Genomic DNA, 18,585 nt, shown 5'->3' on the forward strand with positions numbered 1-18,585 from the left:
CAGCATGTGGAGAGCAAGGCCACAGAGCTGGACAACAACTGTTCCATCTGCCTGACAGCTGGGAAGAGGTCAGCAACTTACTGCCATGCCTCCACCACTTCTGCTATGTGTGCATCCTGCGCTGGGCTGAGGGCAAGTCTGAGTGCCCCCTCTGCAAGGGGAGGGTGACCTCCATCCCTCAGTGTGGGGGGATGACAACTTCGAGAAGCATGCCATTCCACCCCATGTGGCACCATCAGATGTGTTCCACCTGAGAGTAGGAGCTCCAGGACTCCCAGCTGCCCCCGGTCTTTATACCCCTGCAATAGCCCTGCCATCAGCACTGGGGCCACTGCCCTGAGGTCCAGTGAGCATCTTCCACATGTATGTCTGGGTGTCCCTCTTCTACATCTTTCTAGCTGTACTCCACTGCCTGTCTGAGGAGTGTGTGAATGTGGAGAATGGGTGAATGAATAAAGAAAAGATCAAATGATGCATATCATGAAATGTATTCAAGCCTTTGCCTTCCCTTGCCTTTTCTTTTGGCTGATGAATAAAATTAGTGGAAGTGGGGAGGAAAGAGAGCCAGGGTGCGTGCAAAACCCCACAGTGGGGAGCCAGCAGCACTGGGCAGCTGGGAATGAGAGCACTCAGGGCAGTTGTCTATGTCTGGTGGAAGCGATTGCAGGAAGGAATGTATCAAAAAGAGCAGGTGACCAGCTATTTTCCTCTTTCCAAACTTCTGTACTGTTGAATTTCTGCTGGGAGAAGAGGCAGGTGTGTGGCAGGGGGATCATGCCACAGGTGCTTGCTGCAAGTTGCACTGGCAGCTAAGAGAGAGCAGAGTGGGACACAAACTCATTCGCTGGGAAACAGCTCTAGAGGCACTCGAGTGCAAGCACTGGAATCACTGCAGACGTGCTGTCTCGAGTTAGGTACACTCTGTGGGGATGTGGAAAGCATCTCCGAGGCAGTACACTCCCCCTTCTTGCAGTACACACACAGCTGTGTGCGGGGATCACTAGCATTTGCTCCTTATCCAGGAAAGGCTCTGGCAACGTGAGTCCAAAGGAATATATTCAGCTCCTTTGTGTTTGGATTTACTGACCAAGCACTGAGCTGATTTGGCTCCTGGGGACTGGAGAAGCACATGAGCAAATGCACTTCTCTTCCCTGGTGGGAAACTGGTTTGATGCCTTATTACTGTAATTGCCAAATCCATCAGTCACTGAACGCTGTCTCCAAGACTTCATCCTCTTTCACCCTCTGCTCAGGAAGGACAGCCAGCCTATTTTGACAATGCTTACAGAAAAGTGCTTGGGATTTGTTTATTCTGCACTGTATCTCTGGTCATCCATGTTCTTCTCTTTCTTTAAAGGTAAGCTCATCTGTGGCTGTCCATGGTTTAGCTTTCTTTTTCTTGCTATTTGGTTTGTTTGTTGTTGTTACTCTTTTTCACATCCTACCCCATCTCTTATGTTTCTACTTGTATTTTGAACTTTGTTAGAGTTTCATGCTGATATCACTGTTTTGTAATCAGTATGGGTAAGTTTGTGGATCTTACAGCGCTGGGCAGTTTTTTAAGGAATGAAAAGGTGTGATGCTTTTTTTTTCCCAATTAAAAGTGAGTAATTTTAACTTCTAGAAATTAATTGAAATAGTGTTTAAAAAGAAATATGTTCTTGCTTTCTTTAGAAATTTAACCTGTCCATGTTTTTTTGAGAATGGCAAATTATCACTTCAGGCTGGGCAGGATGATTTTGAGAACCCTGTAGATGTGAGGGTGAAATGGTATTCTACAAAGAAATATGACCAGAAGAAAATTCTTAGCTGTTTACTTTCTGTGCATCATTTTGGAAGATTTATGTACATATAAATACACAGATTAATTATTACTTGTTTGTTTTTATTAAAATCCTTTTAGTATGCTTAAAATTGCTTCCAGGCAGTGATGGATGTAAGTTGGAAACACCTAATAAAAATAATAATGAGCTTCTGGAGTCTGAGATGTGACTTCTGTCCAAGCTGTTTTCTGAAGTTTCAGTGTGGTACAAACAAAAATAGAAACTGTGTGATTATTCCAAAACATGGAGGATTACAAGGCTAACAATGAAGTGTTTTTAAGTGAAAATGTTGAAGTAGCCACAGTCCTGAAAGGTGCTCAGTATTCTACACAAATTGTGCTTTTGTTGCTCCCTTACAGCTGGAACATAAGTGTCTGCAGCAACTATAAATGCTAAAACTGAGTATTGCAGGTGTGAAGGACCATGTCATGTTACTCATTATTTATGCTTAAAGCAGGATTGTCTTTTGAAGCAAAGAAAGCGGTCTGTCTATTTCATAAGTGCAGTAGCAGAGGAAACTTACATATATGAGATGTAGCACTGAACTATTCATGCCACACAGATATTTCCTCATTTGTTCATCTGAAGCTGCAAAACATCTGTGCATTTCATTATTACAGCTCCCCATTTCAGCTGCCTAATGTAGCAATAGTATTGAAGAAAAAGGTTTTCCCACCTTGCAAAATTAAGAACCTTGCTATCTTTAAGACATTTCTGGGCTACTTTAGGAGCTGAAGTAACAGGCAGGTGATGGCACCTAGTTATGATATAACTCATTTTGTGTGCAGGCCCATTTTGAGAAGCTGCTTATCATGTAAGTATTGCCATTTAAATACGGAGTAATTGCTAATTCATAGGGGGCATGCTTAGTTTCTCTGAGCAGCGCATGAAGACAAACTGCTTTTATATAGGATACAAGTGGATTTTTTTGTTAGATGCTTTTACCAACAGTTTACAAGTATGCACTTTTACAGATAACTGCTAACACAGAATCAAACAAACCTCTGATTAAGCTGATCTGTATTTGGTCTCTGTTTTGTGGATTTTTTTTCCTAACTTTAAAAAAAAATGAAGGGAAAAAAATAAAGGCCCTGTGAATTGAGCAGTTAGGGCAGAAGAGAAAAAGTCAAGATGATTTTAGCATGTTATCAGTCACAGAGTCTTTTAACAGTATCTCCAAGTAAACTCACCCAGGATTCCTTAGTGCACCGACATGGAAGTCACAGCAAATCCATCATAACTAACATCACTCTCACATAGTGCTGAGTTGTTTCAACAGAGTTCATGACAATTTATCAACTACTGGTAACTCTTATAGGGCTGTGTTACATGAAAGTTGTGACAAGAACTGGGTAAAAACCAATAAACCCCCCAACAATACATGAAGAACTTGATAATTTTTTTCCAGTTCTTTCTGCAACTTTCTGCTTCAGCCTGACTTCACTTGCAATACTGGTAGGAGCCCCAGTAGTTATGTTGTTCAGCTAGGTCATTGCAGACCTCCTTCCTGAAAAGCTAGTGATGCTTTCTTGGGACATGGACCATAGGGAAAACCAGGAAACTGGTTCTCAGCCTTCCTAATCCCAGATTAAATAAATCTCGCAGAGCCAGGCATCCCTTCCAGGCCAGGTGCAATCCTGGAAAGAGCATCTAGAGGATAGAAGGACAATGTGAGTCCCAGCAGCTACCTAACAACCTTATGTGGAGGGACTTGAAAACCCTGCTCCAGGGAGTGATTGGAAGGGAGGGATCAGACCCACTCCTGATCCTTTCTCTGAGCATGGTGCAGTCTGAGACCCAGAGTGCAAGCAGCCCTGCAGGGAAGTTCTCTGGAGAAACATGTCCCTGTGACCACAGGGGCACGTAGCCTCTCTGAGCAGTGTTACATTCAGTTCAGCACCCAAGTACCTGCTGGGTTTGAACATTCAGGGAAGTTAAATATGCAGTTTGCTAGTCTCCAGTCAACACATGCGTTCTAATTACTGTGGTTTTTATATCCTTTTTTAATTTTTTTTTTTTAAACATTGTGCCCACTACAGTGTCCATATGCCACACAGAGCTTGTGGGCACTGTAGAAACTGAGAGTCAGACCTCTTAGTTTCATTGCTCTGTACAGCATGACATCAGGGTCATATTCTGACTTTGAAAAGCTCAACAAAGGCAAAAACAAAATGAGAGAGCCCTTCCTCTGCAGTCTGGTGGTAATCTAAGTTCTCAGGTGTATGGGACAAATCCTATGACATGGGATGCTGCAAGTGAGCTAATCAGCTAAAAGATGTAAAGTATGAAGTAAGTCAGCCTGACTTGGTGTACCCAGATGGTACAAAGCAGCTTTTCATTGGCTCGCTCACGATGCAGAGTTGAATTGCTGTGCTACACTCATTTCATGCTTTCTCACAGCTTTTCTCATTTAGATGAGCTCTAGAGATCACATCAGAATACAACTGGCGATCTCAAGGAGCAAATCCTAACAAATTTCTTGGTTCGCTTCCATGCAAGCAGGTGCTGTTTCTGCAACACCAGGAATATTGGCAAAACAGCCTCAAAAGGCCAGATTCTGTTGCCAAGCTACAATTTCTCTAATGTGAGCTAGTTGGATGGAAGCGACACAAGTTTTGGAGACCTGTGTAGCAGGAAGAACCAAGGGCATTACTTAAATACCTATATATGGAGTCTAAATATCAGGCCTCAGCTGTGTGGAACTGATAGAACTACAGAAATCTGTGTTTATCAAACTGTTTTACTCCAAAGAGACACTGTTGAACAGGTGTGACAGTTCCTGTGCCTTAATAGAATACAATGTAATGTCATTGGTAATTTAGGTGGTTGATGAAGCATCTCCACTTTTACATCTCATAAATGTTACCAGACTAGAACCAGGGGTTAAAGTCAGATCATTTAGAATCTTTCATACCCATAACTATACATCTGAAAGTTGTATTCATCTCAGCTCTCCACCTTTTCTGTTGATGATACAGGTTCAAAGACAAAAATCCAGCTGGCACAAGTTTAAAACAGGAAAGATATGAGGAAGACCTTTGCTTCTACTAGTTGGTCTCTTCTTCCATATTGCCTAAAAAAGGTGCTGTATGTGCAGCTTTCAGAGACGGGAAATTACTGTCAGATCCCTGCTATTACTATAATATCTAATAGGACAGACACCAGAGTCTCATAATTCTGAATGCTGAGAGCATTCCAAGGCATTGCATATACATGGAGTCAGATGGGATTGGATGTGCATGTCATGGCATACGCATGTTTATAGGTGACACTCTGTGATCAAGAGTACTAGTGCCATTGATATGAGTCAATACATTTAAGACAGGCTGGCAGAGTCCTAGGCAAACCCCTAAGATAGTTTCCTGTGAATTACTGTCTGCTACAGTAACTTGCTGTACATGCTTGCCTCTTGATGTTGACTTCTCAGTTCATTGAACCAGACTTCGTGTTCAGTCACTAATCTTCTGTGAGTGTTCACTGGCACAGCTCTAAGGCTGATCTGTATCATTGTAGGCACAGCTGCAGCTGTGGAGCTGTGGAGCTGGCCCAAGCTTCTGAGAAGTCGCCAGACTCAGAAAAGTTGGAGGCGTGCACATTGGCTGAAAAGTGGTCTGTGCTAAATCTTCTTGTGTTAACTCTTCTCAAATCTCACTGGAAAAAGTGGGAAGATCTACAAAAAGCATCTTGGCCCTGAGATCACCCATACTTATTGTTATATGCATCTATTTGTAAGACACTCTGCATGTAGGGAGGGATCTAGAAGCAGATAGAGTGCATGAGAAAGTAGCACTCATCTGGTCTTTGGGATGATACTAGATAGCACTCCGGGAGCCTTCAGCCTTGCTCCAGCTCAGAGGGCTTTCCTGATGATCTCAGAACAAAAATTCCCATCCCAGGCACAGAATTCATGTCCTGAAGACAGCTGCAGGACGTTTTTCTCTCTCTGGTTTATTATCCTAAGACATGTGGAGAAGAACATGAGTTAGCGATGGTGGTAGTATGTACAATTCCATTCATATGTGACAAGTAAGAAGGGAGATAGAAAGTTTCTCCAGGTCTAGGGTGTGATTAAAGCAGATCAAAACCCATTGCATCACTCCTGACATGGTTGTTTGAGTATGTCTACTGGCTAGAGATCCTGCATAATCTAATTCAGAAAAAGATCAAATCCAACTGAGACAGGTAGGGCTAGCACTGACAATCAGTATCATCCTGGGGAATGAAAAAGGTAGACAGGAACTTATTGCTGTTTTAGAACACAGTCCTGAGAAAATATGGCTGGGAGAGAGAGGTTTGCTTATTGCTTATCAAATACTTTCTGCATTGTGCAAAACAGCTGATAAGAAAGCTGAAACCAGAACCACATGATGCATTTGGAAAATAGAGTCTTCCCACCTAGGACTTGCAATTAAGTCAGTAAATTGCAATGAAAAGTGAACTTGTAATCAGCATGAGTACTTATGCATGTCAACACTGAGGTGCAGGTGTCTATATCCTGCCTTGCTATGAACTGGTTTTACTCAGACAAGCCATGGTTACCAGAGTGCTCAAACAATGTCTGCAAACCTTATCACCATTCAGAAATAGATGTCTTCAGTCCATATTTCGTTCCAGGATGTTGCAGAGAAAGCCATGGTCCTCATTTCTGTCCTTCATACAACATAGATTTGCACAGAAAAGTTACTTAGAAGAAAAAGACAGGATTGAGGAGGTCTTGTTTTGCACTGAGGACTCATCCTAAAGTCAGTTTGCAGATTGGGGTGACAAGACTGTACACTGTGTTCCCTGAAGCTCGGCTGTGGTTTTGTGGAAAAGTGTTCATGGTCACTTCGATCTTCACCATGCCAAGACAGAAAATTAGATTGTAAATTGGAAAAGATGTGTCTGTGGCAGCTGAGGTGAGAGAGGATCTGATCTATATAGATTCTTAGACTGGTAGAATAGTTTGACTGGAGTGGTGGCCCAATCCAACCCTTCTTCTCAGAGCAGGAATATCTCTATTAGGTCACTATCTAGGCAGTCAAGCTGGAAAGATCCTCAATGACAGTAACGTCCCCTGTGGTAAGCACCCTTGAGAAAAAAAATTGAAGCTCCCCTAGTACTGTGGCAATGCCTCAACATGTAACTTTTGTCTTATTAGAGCTGTCCCTGTGCACCTTCAGAAGAGTCTGGTTTCTTCATCATGAAGCCTTTCCTCATGGCAGCTGAAGGCAGCCAAAAGATGCTTTCTCATCTCCAAGCTAACCAAAGACATGTCTCTTCATCTCTCATAGGTCATGCTGTGCTCCTGCAGTCTGTTTCCTCAGTGGCCTCCACATGACTCACTCCACAGGGTCAGTGTATGTCTTGTGTCGCCCTGCAGAGGCTTTATGATGCAGAGCTAACTGTGTGTCATGTTGTGGGTCTCACTGATGTTCAACACTGGCTGGCTGTAGGGGAGGATGCTGCTCGGTGTTCTCATCACCTCTGAGTCACTAGGTTCCAGGGATGAAACAAAAGTAGGAGGTCATATAATGATGCAGAAAATGCATTCTATAATTCTTTGCCATCCTGTGCTCCTTTTGAGGTCTGCAAAAGTGGCAGGGCAGGTCATGACAAATGATAGAGTGCTTTCCCTTTAATATTGTGACATTTTAGAAAGGTAATCAAACTGAAATACAGCTTGAGCAACTGTAACAATGGGAAGAGATATAAAATTAAATAAAAAGTTGCTAGATAGTTTGCAGTTGTCACTATTCCAAGTGGCAAATGGGGAACAACTTCAAATTGGACATGTTCTTGTTCAGGCTTCACACAGAATTCATAAAATGCAAGTGGGCAGTTTCAGGAGCTCTAAACAAAAAGTCTGCCTTTGTAATACAACTAAACAGTTATACTGCAACATGCTCTCTGCAGCAGTGTTTCCTTCAAGGTCTAAGCCTTCTTATGTAGTTTACAAAGCTATTAGTGCCATTTAATTTGTAGTTCAAATGTACTGAACTGTTATTTAAGCCCAAACACTTCAACACTCCTGACATCATGAGATCTACTTACGTGTTGCCTGATGACATCAAAGAGAGGGCAAGAGGATAGAGAAAGGATAGATCAAATGGAAACAGGTACAGAGAGGAGACATCCTTCTCCATAGCAGACCTCTGCCAAGAGGGCAAATCATTTCACCTTTGGGTCAGAATGCTTGAGCAGACTCAGGAACTCTGTGTTGGGGAATACAAGAGGGCAGCCCAGACAGCACAGGGTCACTTTCTACTTTTTAGACTAGTTTTGGTCTCACTTAGAGACCAAACATCCTGCATCTGCAGGTATTGCTACTGTATGACAAGATGACAGCCATGCTTCACCTGGACACATGGGCTACCAGTTCTGTTTTAATTTTGTTTCGTTTGCACCAACATAATTCAGGAGCATTAGACTGAAGTTACCAAAGATTTTAATCCAGAGTAAAGACAAGACAAAATCAGGCTCCTAGTTCTTCATTGCCTGGAAGTACCTAATTTTCACTGCAGTTCATTTCTGCTCTTAGTTGGGATGTGTGACTCAGCCAATGCAGGTTTGCCTGTCAGGGTGCAGCAGGGTGAGACAAATATTTCATATCCTCGCTGATCCCAACGGTACCAGGACCCGAGCCCTGTACCTGATGAAAAGGCAATAGTATCTAGTAGCCTGAACACAGACAGATCAAGGTTAACCAATGCTCAGCTATCCCTGAGATCTTGTTACCTTTAGAGGCAAAGAAAAAACAATAGATGCAAGCTTCATGGCATAGACTATATGCCACTAAGCCACTCTATATGCACATAAGCAAATCCAGGCTGAATCATCCAAAGCATAGCAATTACAATTTCAAGTGTCTTAGGTTACATCTCTGCAAACCCTTTTTGATTGGTCACAAGTCTAATTTGCTCAGAACCAGCCATTTATCTCACCAAGACAGTATTAGACACTTCTAATATTTCACATTTATTTCTTGAATGAGAAATAAATTCAGACTCCCTGCTGAGAGTTTTCATGCCCCTATTTACAGGTCCTTTCGTCTTTGAAGACCTGGACCACTAAAGCCTCAGACTTCTTTCCCTTGGATAAAATCCCTTGATAGTAGCCATTTCTGCCAAAACCTCCAAACAGTCACCATCTGGTTGGCAGCACAACATCTTTCACACAGAGAGGCAGCAAGTTTAGCCTGACCTAGGGAAAGCTCATCAATGCCGCTTAAAAGAGGCCCGTGTCTCATTTATAGGTGTCTTGTTTAAGTATTGCTTCCCAAGTGGGGAACTATTTCAGATTTAGGAAAATGTATCTCTGTATTTCCCAGTTCATGTACTAAGCAGTGAAAAGCAGGACACACTAGCAGCCATTCAGGGTGCTGTCAAAATTTTCATCAGGGTAACCCCCATCCCTGCTACAAGGCACTAACGCTATGTTTCACCTCATCCAGCATTTGAATTTCTGATACTGTAGAGGTAAGCTTGGAACTTTCTTGGCATTCCAACATCCATGTTCACTTTGGACATTTGTGTCTTGTCTGTACCTTGCAGCCAGTGAAGCTCTCACTTTGTTCATGGGCAGCAGCAGAGGCTTGAGTGATGAGGGAAAAGGCAGGAGGAGCCATCTATAGCTTTGTTTATTGCATCCTTAATGTCTTTGCTGCTTAGATTTGCTATGCAAATATAGGTGGCAGGCTGGCAGGGCAAAACTTAATTGTTCAGTAAACTAGCCATCTCTGGGAGCATAACCAGCTGACCAGCACTACTGAAGGAGAAAGGCAAAGAATCATTGCAACACATTTGAGCACATTGGGTGGTTCATTTCGACAACATTACTGTCTTTATCAGTCCACCCTGCCCTCTGCACTGGCCAAAGAAGTGAAACAGTATTACTACTGCTTCATTAGCAACACACTGAGGCAAGGGTCTTGAGGCAAGGTCCCTCCTGCACCTCTGAACTATGAAAAACGTGTAGCAAAGGCATGTCTGTGACTAAGGATTAGCTCTTGGAATCTTTGCTCTCTTCATATCTTCAGACAAAATGACTTGCCCTTGTTCTCCTGGGAAGTTAATGTATCTTCCTTCTCTTACAACATCCTGCTGACACTGATAGGGGCTTCTTATTGTATTATGGTATTTTCAGAATAGGAAGTATAACCTGAAGAACTGTGTTACACACTAAACCGAAGCTTTCATTTGTTCTGTTTTTGTCTGGGACAGATTTATTTTGTTTCTGTGCTCTGTCAGTGAGCAGGTGCACAAGGAGTTGGGAGGGAGCACGGGACTGCTGACCCAAACTGGCCAAAGGGATATTCCATTCCAGAGAATATCATGCTTAGTATATAAACTGGGAAAAACTGACCAGAAGATCTCTGCTTGGGGACAAGCTGGGCACTGATCAGTGGGTGGTGAGCAATTGTATTGTGTACCACTTCTCTTGGGTTTTATTTCTCCCTCTGGTTATGTTGTCTCCCTTGTATTTATTATTATTAATATTGTTTATTGTTGTAATCTTTTTTCTTATTCACCTCTTCACCTCACTGGGTGAGAGGAGGCTGTGAGCAAGCAGCTGCATGGTAGTCAGCAGCAGTCTGAGGTTAAACCACATCATTGCACACTCTATCACTGCTATTATCTGCACTGGGTTTAGGGAAAAAGAACTCTTCCTACCAATTGTCTTCTCAATCCTAATCAGATTTCCACAGAAATCATTATTATACCTGTCAATTCACATATGGCTTTCCCAGATCTGAGCTCTCCACATGTACCTGACATGGTGTAGAGTGAGCTTTTCATGGGGAGGTGCAGATTGACTTGACTCTTTTCTGTGCAATCTGTCAATGTTGTGTAGATTACCCTGGCTGCCCTATTGACAGTACTTGGTTAGTGAAGTTCATAGTGCTTTCCCAAAAATGGCTTTCTCTTGGTTTACTGGTTTGGGTGCTGAAACATAGAGAGGTGAAGGGCTATGACAAGCTGCTCTGCAAGCCACTGGGAGCAGGGAGTCCAGAAGCTCACTGATGATCACATCACTAATATCTCACTTTTGTCATATGATTTGGTTTCTTTGCATTGACTTCCACTACTGCTTCTCTCACAAATCCCAGGATGGCTGGAAAGAGTCACCTTCAGACAACTGCAGCACTCTGTAATATGTGTAGCAAAGGGGAGTTCCTCTCTTCATCACTGCTCCAACTTCCTCCTCCTGTGCTCCCTCTTTATCTAATATTGTAGTAATTACAGTTATATTGCATAGAGCTCATGTAAACTAGCATTTTTATACTAAAAATACATTTTTTTTCTTTTTCTGGATGTAGCTAGTTATGTTTCTGGCCTGGAGTAATGAGACAGTTTAGACATTTGAGAGGTATCCCACTGTTAATACCTTAATGTGTGTCTCTCTCCTTATACACATATCTCAGGCTTTAAAACATCTGCACCAAGCCAGTAGGACCAAAAGTATAATCCCATCTTTTCATTATGTTGTGGCCTATATTCTCTTTTTAGCATGTTGTCATGTGCTGAAGTCTTTGAGATGAAACCTTTCCTAGCATACCTTTTTAACACCTATCACTGCTGGGAGCTTTTTATCTGCTATGAACAGAAATGACCAGTTTCAGGACTATTACATCCTTTTTGCCTAGGAAAACATGGGATTTCTCACATTCTTCTGGGTATCTAATGAGTTTTGTGTGTAAGATGCAGAAACAATCTGCATAGCGAGAGACAAAGATTAGAGTCAAAGATTACCCAGAAGGGAAGTAGATTAAAAAGAGGTTTTAAATGTGAGAGTTATTAAAATAATGCAACACACAAATACACACACACAGAGACACTGACACACGCAGGATGGAGGTAGCTGATGTGATTCCATTGTTTCTTATGTGAGTACTCTTCCCTGAAGGCGTGATGGCATGCATTTTAAATCAAAGGGCATTGAAAGAAATACTGCATTTGCAGCCATGGATAAAAGGAACAATGCTGCACATAAGAACAAAAGCAGATGGGACACATCTGTGTCTCTGGGGATTAAGTGACATATGGCAGTGACATGCTTTACATTCTCAAAAATCTGCAAAATATTCAAAATAAGACGTTTTTTATAGCTACCAAATCAGTAGAACATGTCACATTTCGTAAGTGCTGTTGCCATTGCAATTCTTTATGCCAATGAATTTGTCTGTGAAACAACCTGCTTTTTTTCCTGTTACTACTCCTGTTCTTCCCCCTGCGTATTGTGTGAGCATATGCCCTCCTTCATTCTATTTGGATACTGAAAGAATTAGCTAAAAATCCCTGTAAGAGTACACTGATAAGCCAAAAAGAAAATAAATAAGAGAAGATGAGCTGTGCTGTGGCAGAAGAATCTGAAGGTTGTTAGGCAAATAGATAGAAGTCCTAGGATTTAGCTCTGATACCCTTAGGTTTTAATGGCTCTTCCCTCCATAAATGTTCCAATTATAACAAAATTGTATACAATCATTACACAACAAAATTTGACAGTAGCTCTCAGTATAAAGACACTGTTGGCTTTTCCAAAAAATATTGAGTGAAGCCAGAACTTCAGTCAATTTCTTTTTGGGAAACAATAAAACAAACCAATACAGATGTTATGTTACAAAGTAACAATACAGAGAGAAAAAAGTACCATAGATGTGGTGAAATACCTGCAGAAGGTAGAAGGGGAGTGAATGAATGTCACAACTGTTTAGGACCTTTTATGCAGAATTAGGAGACAAAATATTTAAAAACAACAATGTGACAGTCCAGGAATATGCTGTTGATTGTAACTTACTATGTTCTGCAAAAATGTATATGCAAATGATTCTAGGAACTGTTTTTGAGAAGGAAGAAAAAGCCAAAAAGATGTTTTCTAATTCAGAGACATATTAGCATGAATATGTATTGCTATAAAGTGATGTGGAAAAAATTTTGTCTGAAAACATGGTCCTTTAGATACCAGTAATTTTGTATGAAATAAAGTAATAACTTGTGTGTAAGGTTCAGGTCTCTGCCAAAAGAAATGAACAGCAGGTAGAAAACACCTGCCACCCCCGTCACCCCTCACCACCCCACCACCCCTCTGCCCTGAATATTTCAAGATTATGAAAATAAAGCCAGTGAACACTGAAACAGAGGAGGAATGGTCAATAAATACAGGTGCCATAGCTGAAAACCTAGTGGAAATACATGTTCTTCCACTTATCCTCTTGTTAATAATTCATTATTTTCTTTTTACTGTGCACAACAATCCAGAATGTGCCCCACACCAGGGATGCTGAGTCAAGGAGCTGACCATTGTGAAACAAACCTGGGAAACTGGAAGGACTGGACTTTTGCCTTATAGCTTAGTGACCTTGGCATGCAAAGCAGAGCAGTAGGATTGACCAGCCAAGACCAGACATGACAGCACAGGGATGGAGAGACCATCTGTCCTTCCTGGACATGCCATATGGATACTCCAGCCACACCTAGCTGCATGTTCCTTTGCTGTGCAATTCTCTGCAATTGCCTCCTAGAAAGAAAGAAGAAATGCAACTGAAACATGAATTCCAAAAGGATTCTTATCAGTTTATAGGTTGTGTTAGTCAATCAGTGGGCTCTTTGCAGACTTCTTTGCACATGCAGAAGCACATGAGGAAATTGAGAGATATTTAAAAGTTTTATGTAGTCCATAAATAACTGTTTTCTGTAGAGCTCTTCGCAAAACCATCAGGGAATTTGGTGCTTTGTGCCTCCCAATTGCCTGTAAACTCCAGAAGCAGTTTCACATTGTTTACAGAGCAAAGCTTCAGGGACCATCTCGCATAGTAACTCTAGCACCGCCAGGTGTGTCTCACCAGTGCAGAGCAGAGAGGAAGGATCACCTCTCTTGTCCTACTTGTGAGGCTTCTCCTCTCTCAACTCAGGATACTGGTGACTTTTGCTACGAGGGTGCATTGCTGGCTTGTGGTCAGCTTGGTGTATATATAAGGTTCCTCAGGGCTTTTCTGCTAACCTGCTTTCTAGCCAGGGAACCCACAACTTATTCTAGTACCCGGGGCTGCTCCTCCTCTGGTGCGGGACTTTACACTTTCATTGAACTTCATGAAGTTCCTGTCAGCCATTTCTCCATTTTGTAAGTGCTTATGGTGGTCCTTATGGACCTTATGAGGTCCTTATGAGTGGTATCAAAACCATGTGCTGTATCAGCCACTCCTCCCAGTTTCGTATCATCTCAAAACTTGCTGAGGGTTCACTCTGTCCATTACTAATGGTGTTAAATAGCATTTGCAGCGGTATTCACCCCTGGAGTTCTCTACCACTGCTTGGCCTTCAGCTGTACTTTGTGCTGCTGACTACAACCCTCTGAGCCTGACAGTTCAGCCACTTTTCCATCCATCTCACTGTTCACTTATCTAGTCTGTAAGGCATAGACAAATGTCTATAAGGATTGTCTCAGATCAAAAATCTTGCTAAACTGAGGTAGACATCATACACGCCTCTTCCCTCAAGTTTTAATCAGATTGTATGTTTTCCTACTGTTTCAAAGATACTTCAGAAACAAGAGGGACACTGTCTGAGGCAGTGGGACACAGAAGCTCTCTGTTGCTCAGAGATCTTTTATCTAGAAAGCATCATGTCCTTTGCCAGTTATTTTCACTTTCCTGTAACATACATAAGCAAGTAAATCTGGCACTGCTTTTGGGAGACTGACCTGACAATCTTAAATATTGACATCCAGCTTATAGCCTAGTTTAAAAGATGAAACAGTGCTACTGCTTTTGGTTAAGTTTCTGTGACTGAGGGGTAGTCAGTGGTAAAGCTTATTCTACCACTACTCCCGAGAGATTCAGGCTCCCCTATCACCAGCAAACACTCCATTTAGCACACAGAGATGTAGTTTCACAATGCATTAGCACAAACATTACAGAGGAAAAAAGCAGAAATCTCTCTGGAGTATGAAACATTAAGTATTTGAAGATTGCAATTTAAAGAAAAAGTCTATGAGCATACACGTCAAACTAAGCATCTACCTCGGTTCCCTCTCCAAAGCAGTCATAGCAGAGAGATGGCAGTGTGATTAGACTATGCAGGTCTTTGTGGTACCAACAGCTGCTGTGGCTATTTGCCAGGACACCCCAAGGCTTCATCGCTTCTGAATCTATGTCATTTTGCAAGTAAACCATGCAGCACACAAACATGTGGTCACCAATGCCAACTCAGCAGGATAATAATAGATCAACCAAGACTATATTAACAATTTTGAATACAAGAGATTGCAGAGTAATGGGATCATATTACAGAGGGGAGAGTTGGAGAAAGGATGGGAAACCAGATGCAAAATTGCAGTTCTGGGCTACTTTAGCTCAGGAAGTTTAACAGGGAAAGCTTCAGCATGGATGAAGCACACAATTCAAAGACAGCTTTCCAAAGCACACAGCAAAGGGTTATGCTCAGATTTTTCCAAGTCAGACCTCCCTTAGGGGGCTGCTTCAATGCATGACAGCGATGGTACCAGGGCACTCTAGCAGCCCTGCAGACTTCCACAGCATGGTGAAGGGCAATTTTCCCTTGTAAAAGATGAGGCAGCCAGTTTAAAAGGAAGGTTAAAGGCAAATATTATGTAAGTACTCAAGATCAGAGCAATAGTTCAGGAAGTCATTTCTTCCCTAAAGCACAGAAATGTGGGGAGGTAATGATGGTGTGGGTGGGTAGGTGAGTGAAAGAACAGCAAATTTGCACAAAACATGGAGCCTCTTTCCGCAGAACAACGTGTGCTGATTTTCACTGGTTTCTTTTCCACAGAAGGCTCTCATTGTAATGGAGTCCAGGCCTGGACTGCAAAGCACTAAGGCCATAACAGAGTATTTAGATCACTGCTGAAGTAATCAATAAAGATTATTTAAGGTGCTGAAGGAGAAATACTATGGCCAGAGCTTGTCTTTGACATTGATGGAAGCTTAGCACCCAATACTGATGCATCAGCAAGGGCATTGAAGCAGTGCTTATGACATCTGCTCCTCTGGATGCCCATGACCATGGGGTGTATTACGCAGGAAGAGAGAGGCCCCATTAAATTGATGTGTTGGTGTAACTAACCCAAGTAAACAAAATTGTTCCTCTTCGTTGTTTACCAGGCAGTGCCATGCTGGAAAGCCACAAAGCTCCCTTGAGTAAAAGGAAAACTGAAGAGAACACAAGTTAAACAGACTTATGAAGTGTTTATAAACTAAATTTATTATTAGCTTTAAAAGGCATAGCTGCTGTGTTGGAGACCAGCTTGTTTCAGGCTTACAAGGTTTGCTGAGCACAGTAAGAGTCTGGGGAAGGCAGAACAGGTTGTTATGTTTTGTTTACCAATTGTCAAACAGATATTAATCATAACCACTGTGAGAGGAGCCCTGGTCTCAATGTGCAGAGTTCTGCTCAAGAGCTTAAAAAAAGTCACACACAGAGACTGGGAGCTGCAATGGATAAAAAAATGCTTCAGTCCAAAGTAATAATAATTTAGAGTGCAGATTCTCTGTAAGAGATTGCATTTATACGGTTCATGGAATATGTGCTCATGATGACAGGACTGCTTTGACCTCAGAGAACCTGCAGTCTCTGTCCCTCACTTTGTGCGGCTCTTAGAGCTCAGTCTGCCACTGGGCCACAGCACCAACACCTGCACAGTTTTTGGGGAACCAGGGTCCTGGGCAGTGTGTCCCAGCAAACTGCTTGTTTTCCCAAAGGAAGAGTCCCAGGCCTTCACCATATATGCCTGTTGTGGCAAGGAAACCTGGTAACGCAGTTAGATGGATGCTTTCCACATCCACCCCAAAGCTGAGGAACAGAAGCATCTTGGATTTTAAGCATAGACTGAAATTCTACTAGTCTTTAACATACTCAGGTGTTTGCTTGTTGGCTTGTGTGTTGAGTCTGTTCCCAGTGGAAGCTGAGTAATAGCAGAAATGGAAGCATGTAATAGCAGAAATTCAATATCACTGTGCATAGCTGTCAAAGACTGTAGACTTCATACCAGCACCTCATTAGGTGTTAACAAAGTGTGCTGCCATCAGAAGAAAAAAAGCAAAGGGAAGTAACCCAAAGCCATGAAAGACTGCCACACAAAACTGAAGAGGGTTTGGTATTGTTTCCCACACATAGAAAAAAGCCTGATATATCAGCTATGAGAAATAAGAATAGCTGTTACTGATGCCGGGTAAACACACAGTAAGTCCAAGTAGTACCAGTGCTGGCTTACAGCAACCAGTCTCTAAGAAATAAGAACAAGCAGACAAAAGTGCTGTGACTTCCAGGAAGCTGTCTGGCCATTTTTAAAGCCACAATTCCGCTGACCATCAGCAGAAGGGACTCTAGGGAAGGGAGATATGTACTCAGAGCCCCAGATTCTCTTTAGTAGTTTTTGAATGTTGATAATGACTTAGGAGTTATTTTTTTAAGACTTCATCATTCACACACCTGAAAAAGCTGTGTCTGTGACATCTTTTTGCAGAATTTGGGGGATATTTTTGGGAACGACTTTCAAATTACAAACATATTACATGGGATTTTTCAACAAAACAGGCAAACAATGATGACAGTGTGATCAGCCTGAATGATGGACATCTTCTTTCTTTTCCTCTAGTCTCTCAGCAAGGTGAAAGTCAGAGACGCTTGTACAGAGAACTGCTGAGAAACTACAATCGTCTAGAACGACCGGTAGTGAATGATTCCCAACCTATCGTAGTTGAGCTCCAGCTTTCTTTGCTGCAGATAATTGATGTGGTAAGTTACTTGCTGTTCTGTTCTTAATGGCACCCATTCAGCATAACAAATATCATCACTAACCTAGGAGACATACTTTTCCCCTTAACCAGGCTATCAGAGGAGAAAGCAGTCTGTCTTTGACTAAGCGTCCTCCGTAAATGCTGGAGTACATGTTTTGACACTTTGGAGGAGTGAATATCCTCCTAAAAGCACAGCCATCTCTGACACAACATGAGCTTCAAGGAGATTAATTATGTATTTTTTTTCCATTTGTTTTAGGCAGAAAAAAAAGAATTCACTCAATTAGAAGCCATGTTTTACTACAAATTATTAATGATACATTCTTCTCAGAGCTGTGCAGGATGCAATAACTCAAGACTATGTGCAGCGTTCAAAGCTAGCATCACTGCTCCTATACTTTTTTATTAGATATTATAATGACACTGGCCTCTTCTCTGATCATATTTTTACCATGCTCTGCAGTTGAAGGAGTCTGCCCTGAGATGAGCTTAAAATACACAAAAGCAAAACCTGGGGGCACACTGCTCTAATTGTCTTGACTGCAAAATGCTTTTACAGAATTGTAGATCTGACCCATGGAAAATTTTAACATGATAATCCAAATCCTTTTTTTCATCATGAAGAGGATTCTGTATGATAAACCATGTTATATATAGACAGGATTTCTTTCATCTACATGGGAAAAACAAGCCAGGAGAACAGTTTTGACCACCTTCACCCTGTCAACACAGCAAACAGCTGAACATACTAGTGCTCCTGTCTTAATCCTATCCTTTCCATAGACAATATTATGGTCTGGTTTCTGGTACACTATTGCAGTCCTGGAGGGAATGATGACTACAGAGAGAGATGTGGAAACATCTGTGCAGTTGTGAAGCAATCTGACAGAGGTCTCAAATATTTAAACTTTTTAAAGCACTCACAGTCTTTCTGAAAATGTGTAGTAACACCAGGTACTCTCCCCAGAGAGGTAAGCAGGACCCTGAAAATTTCCCCCCCCAACATCATGCCATACAAGTGGCAGG

At 42.0% G+C, this 18,585-nt stretch overlaps 1 protein-coding gene across 1 annotated transcript in view; it reads left to right on the forward strand.

Annotated features, from left to right (window-relative positions):
• Positions 1-1,230: 1,230 nt before the first annotated feature.
• LOC103803143 (neuronal acetylcholine receptor subunit alpha-7-like) overlaps positions 1,231-18,585 on the forward strand; it is a 59,895-nt gene continuing 42,540 nt past the window's right edge. The window contains exons 1-2 of the mRNA XM_009075683.1: positions 1,231-1,357; positions 17,418-17,557. Of these exons, the coding sequence (XP_009073931.1) occupies positions 1,279-1,357; positions 17,418-17,557 (219 nt within the window). The 5' untranslated portion in view covers positions 1,231-1,278. The remainder of the gene's footprint in view (positions 1,358-17,417; positions 17,558-18,585) is intronic.

The sequence above is a fragment of the Acanthisitta chloris genome, unplaced genomic scaffold (assembly GCF_000695815.1).
Source record: "Acanthisitta chloris isolate BGI_N310 unplaced genomic scaffold, ASM69581v1 scaffold2920, whole genome shotgun sequence".
NCBI lineage: Eukaryota > Metazoa > Chordata > Aves > Passeriformes > Acanthisittidae > Acanthisitta > Acanthisitta chloris.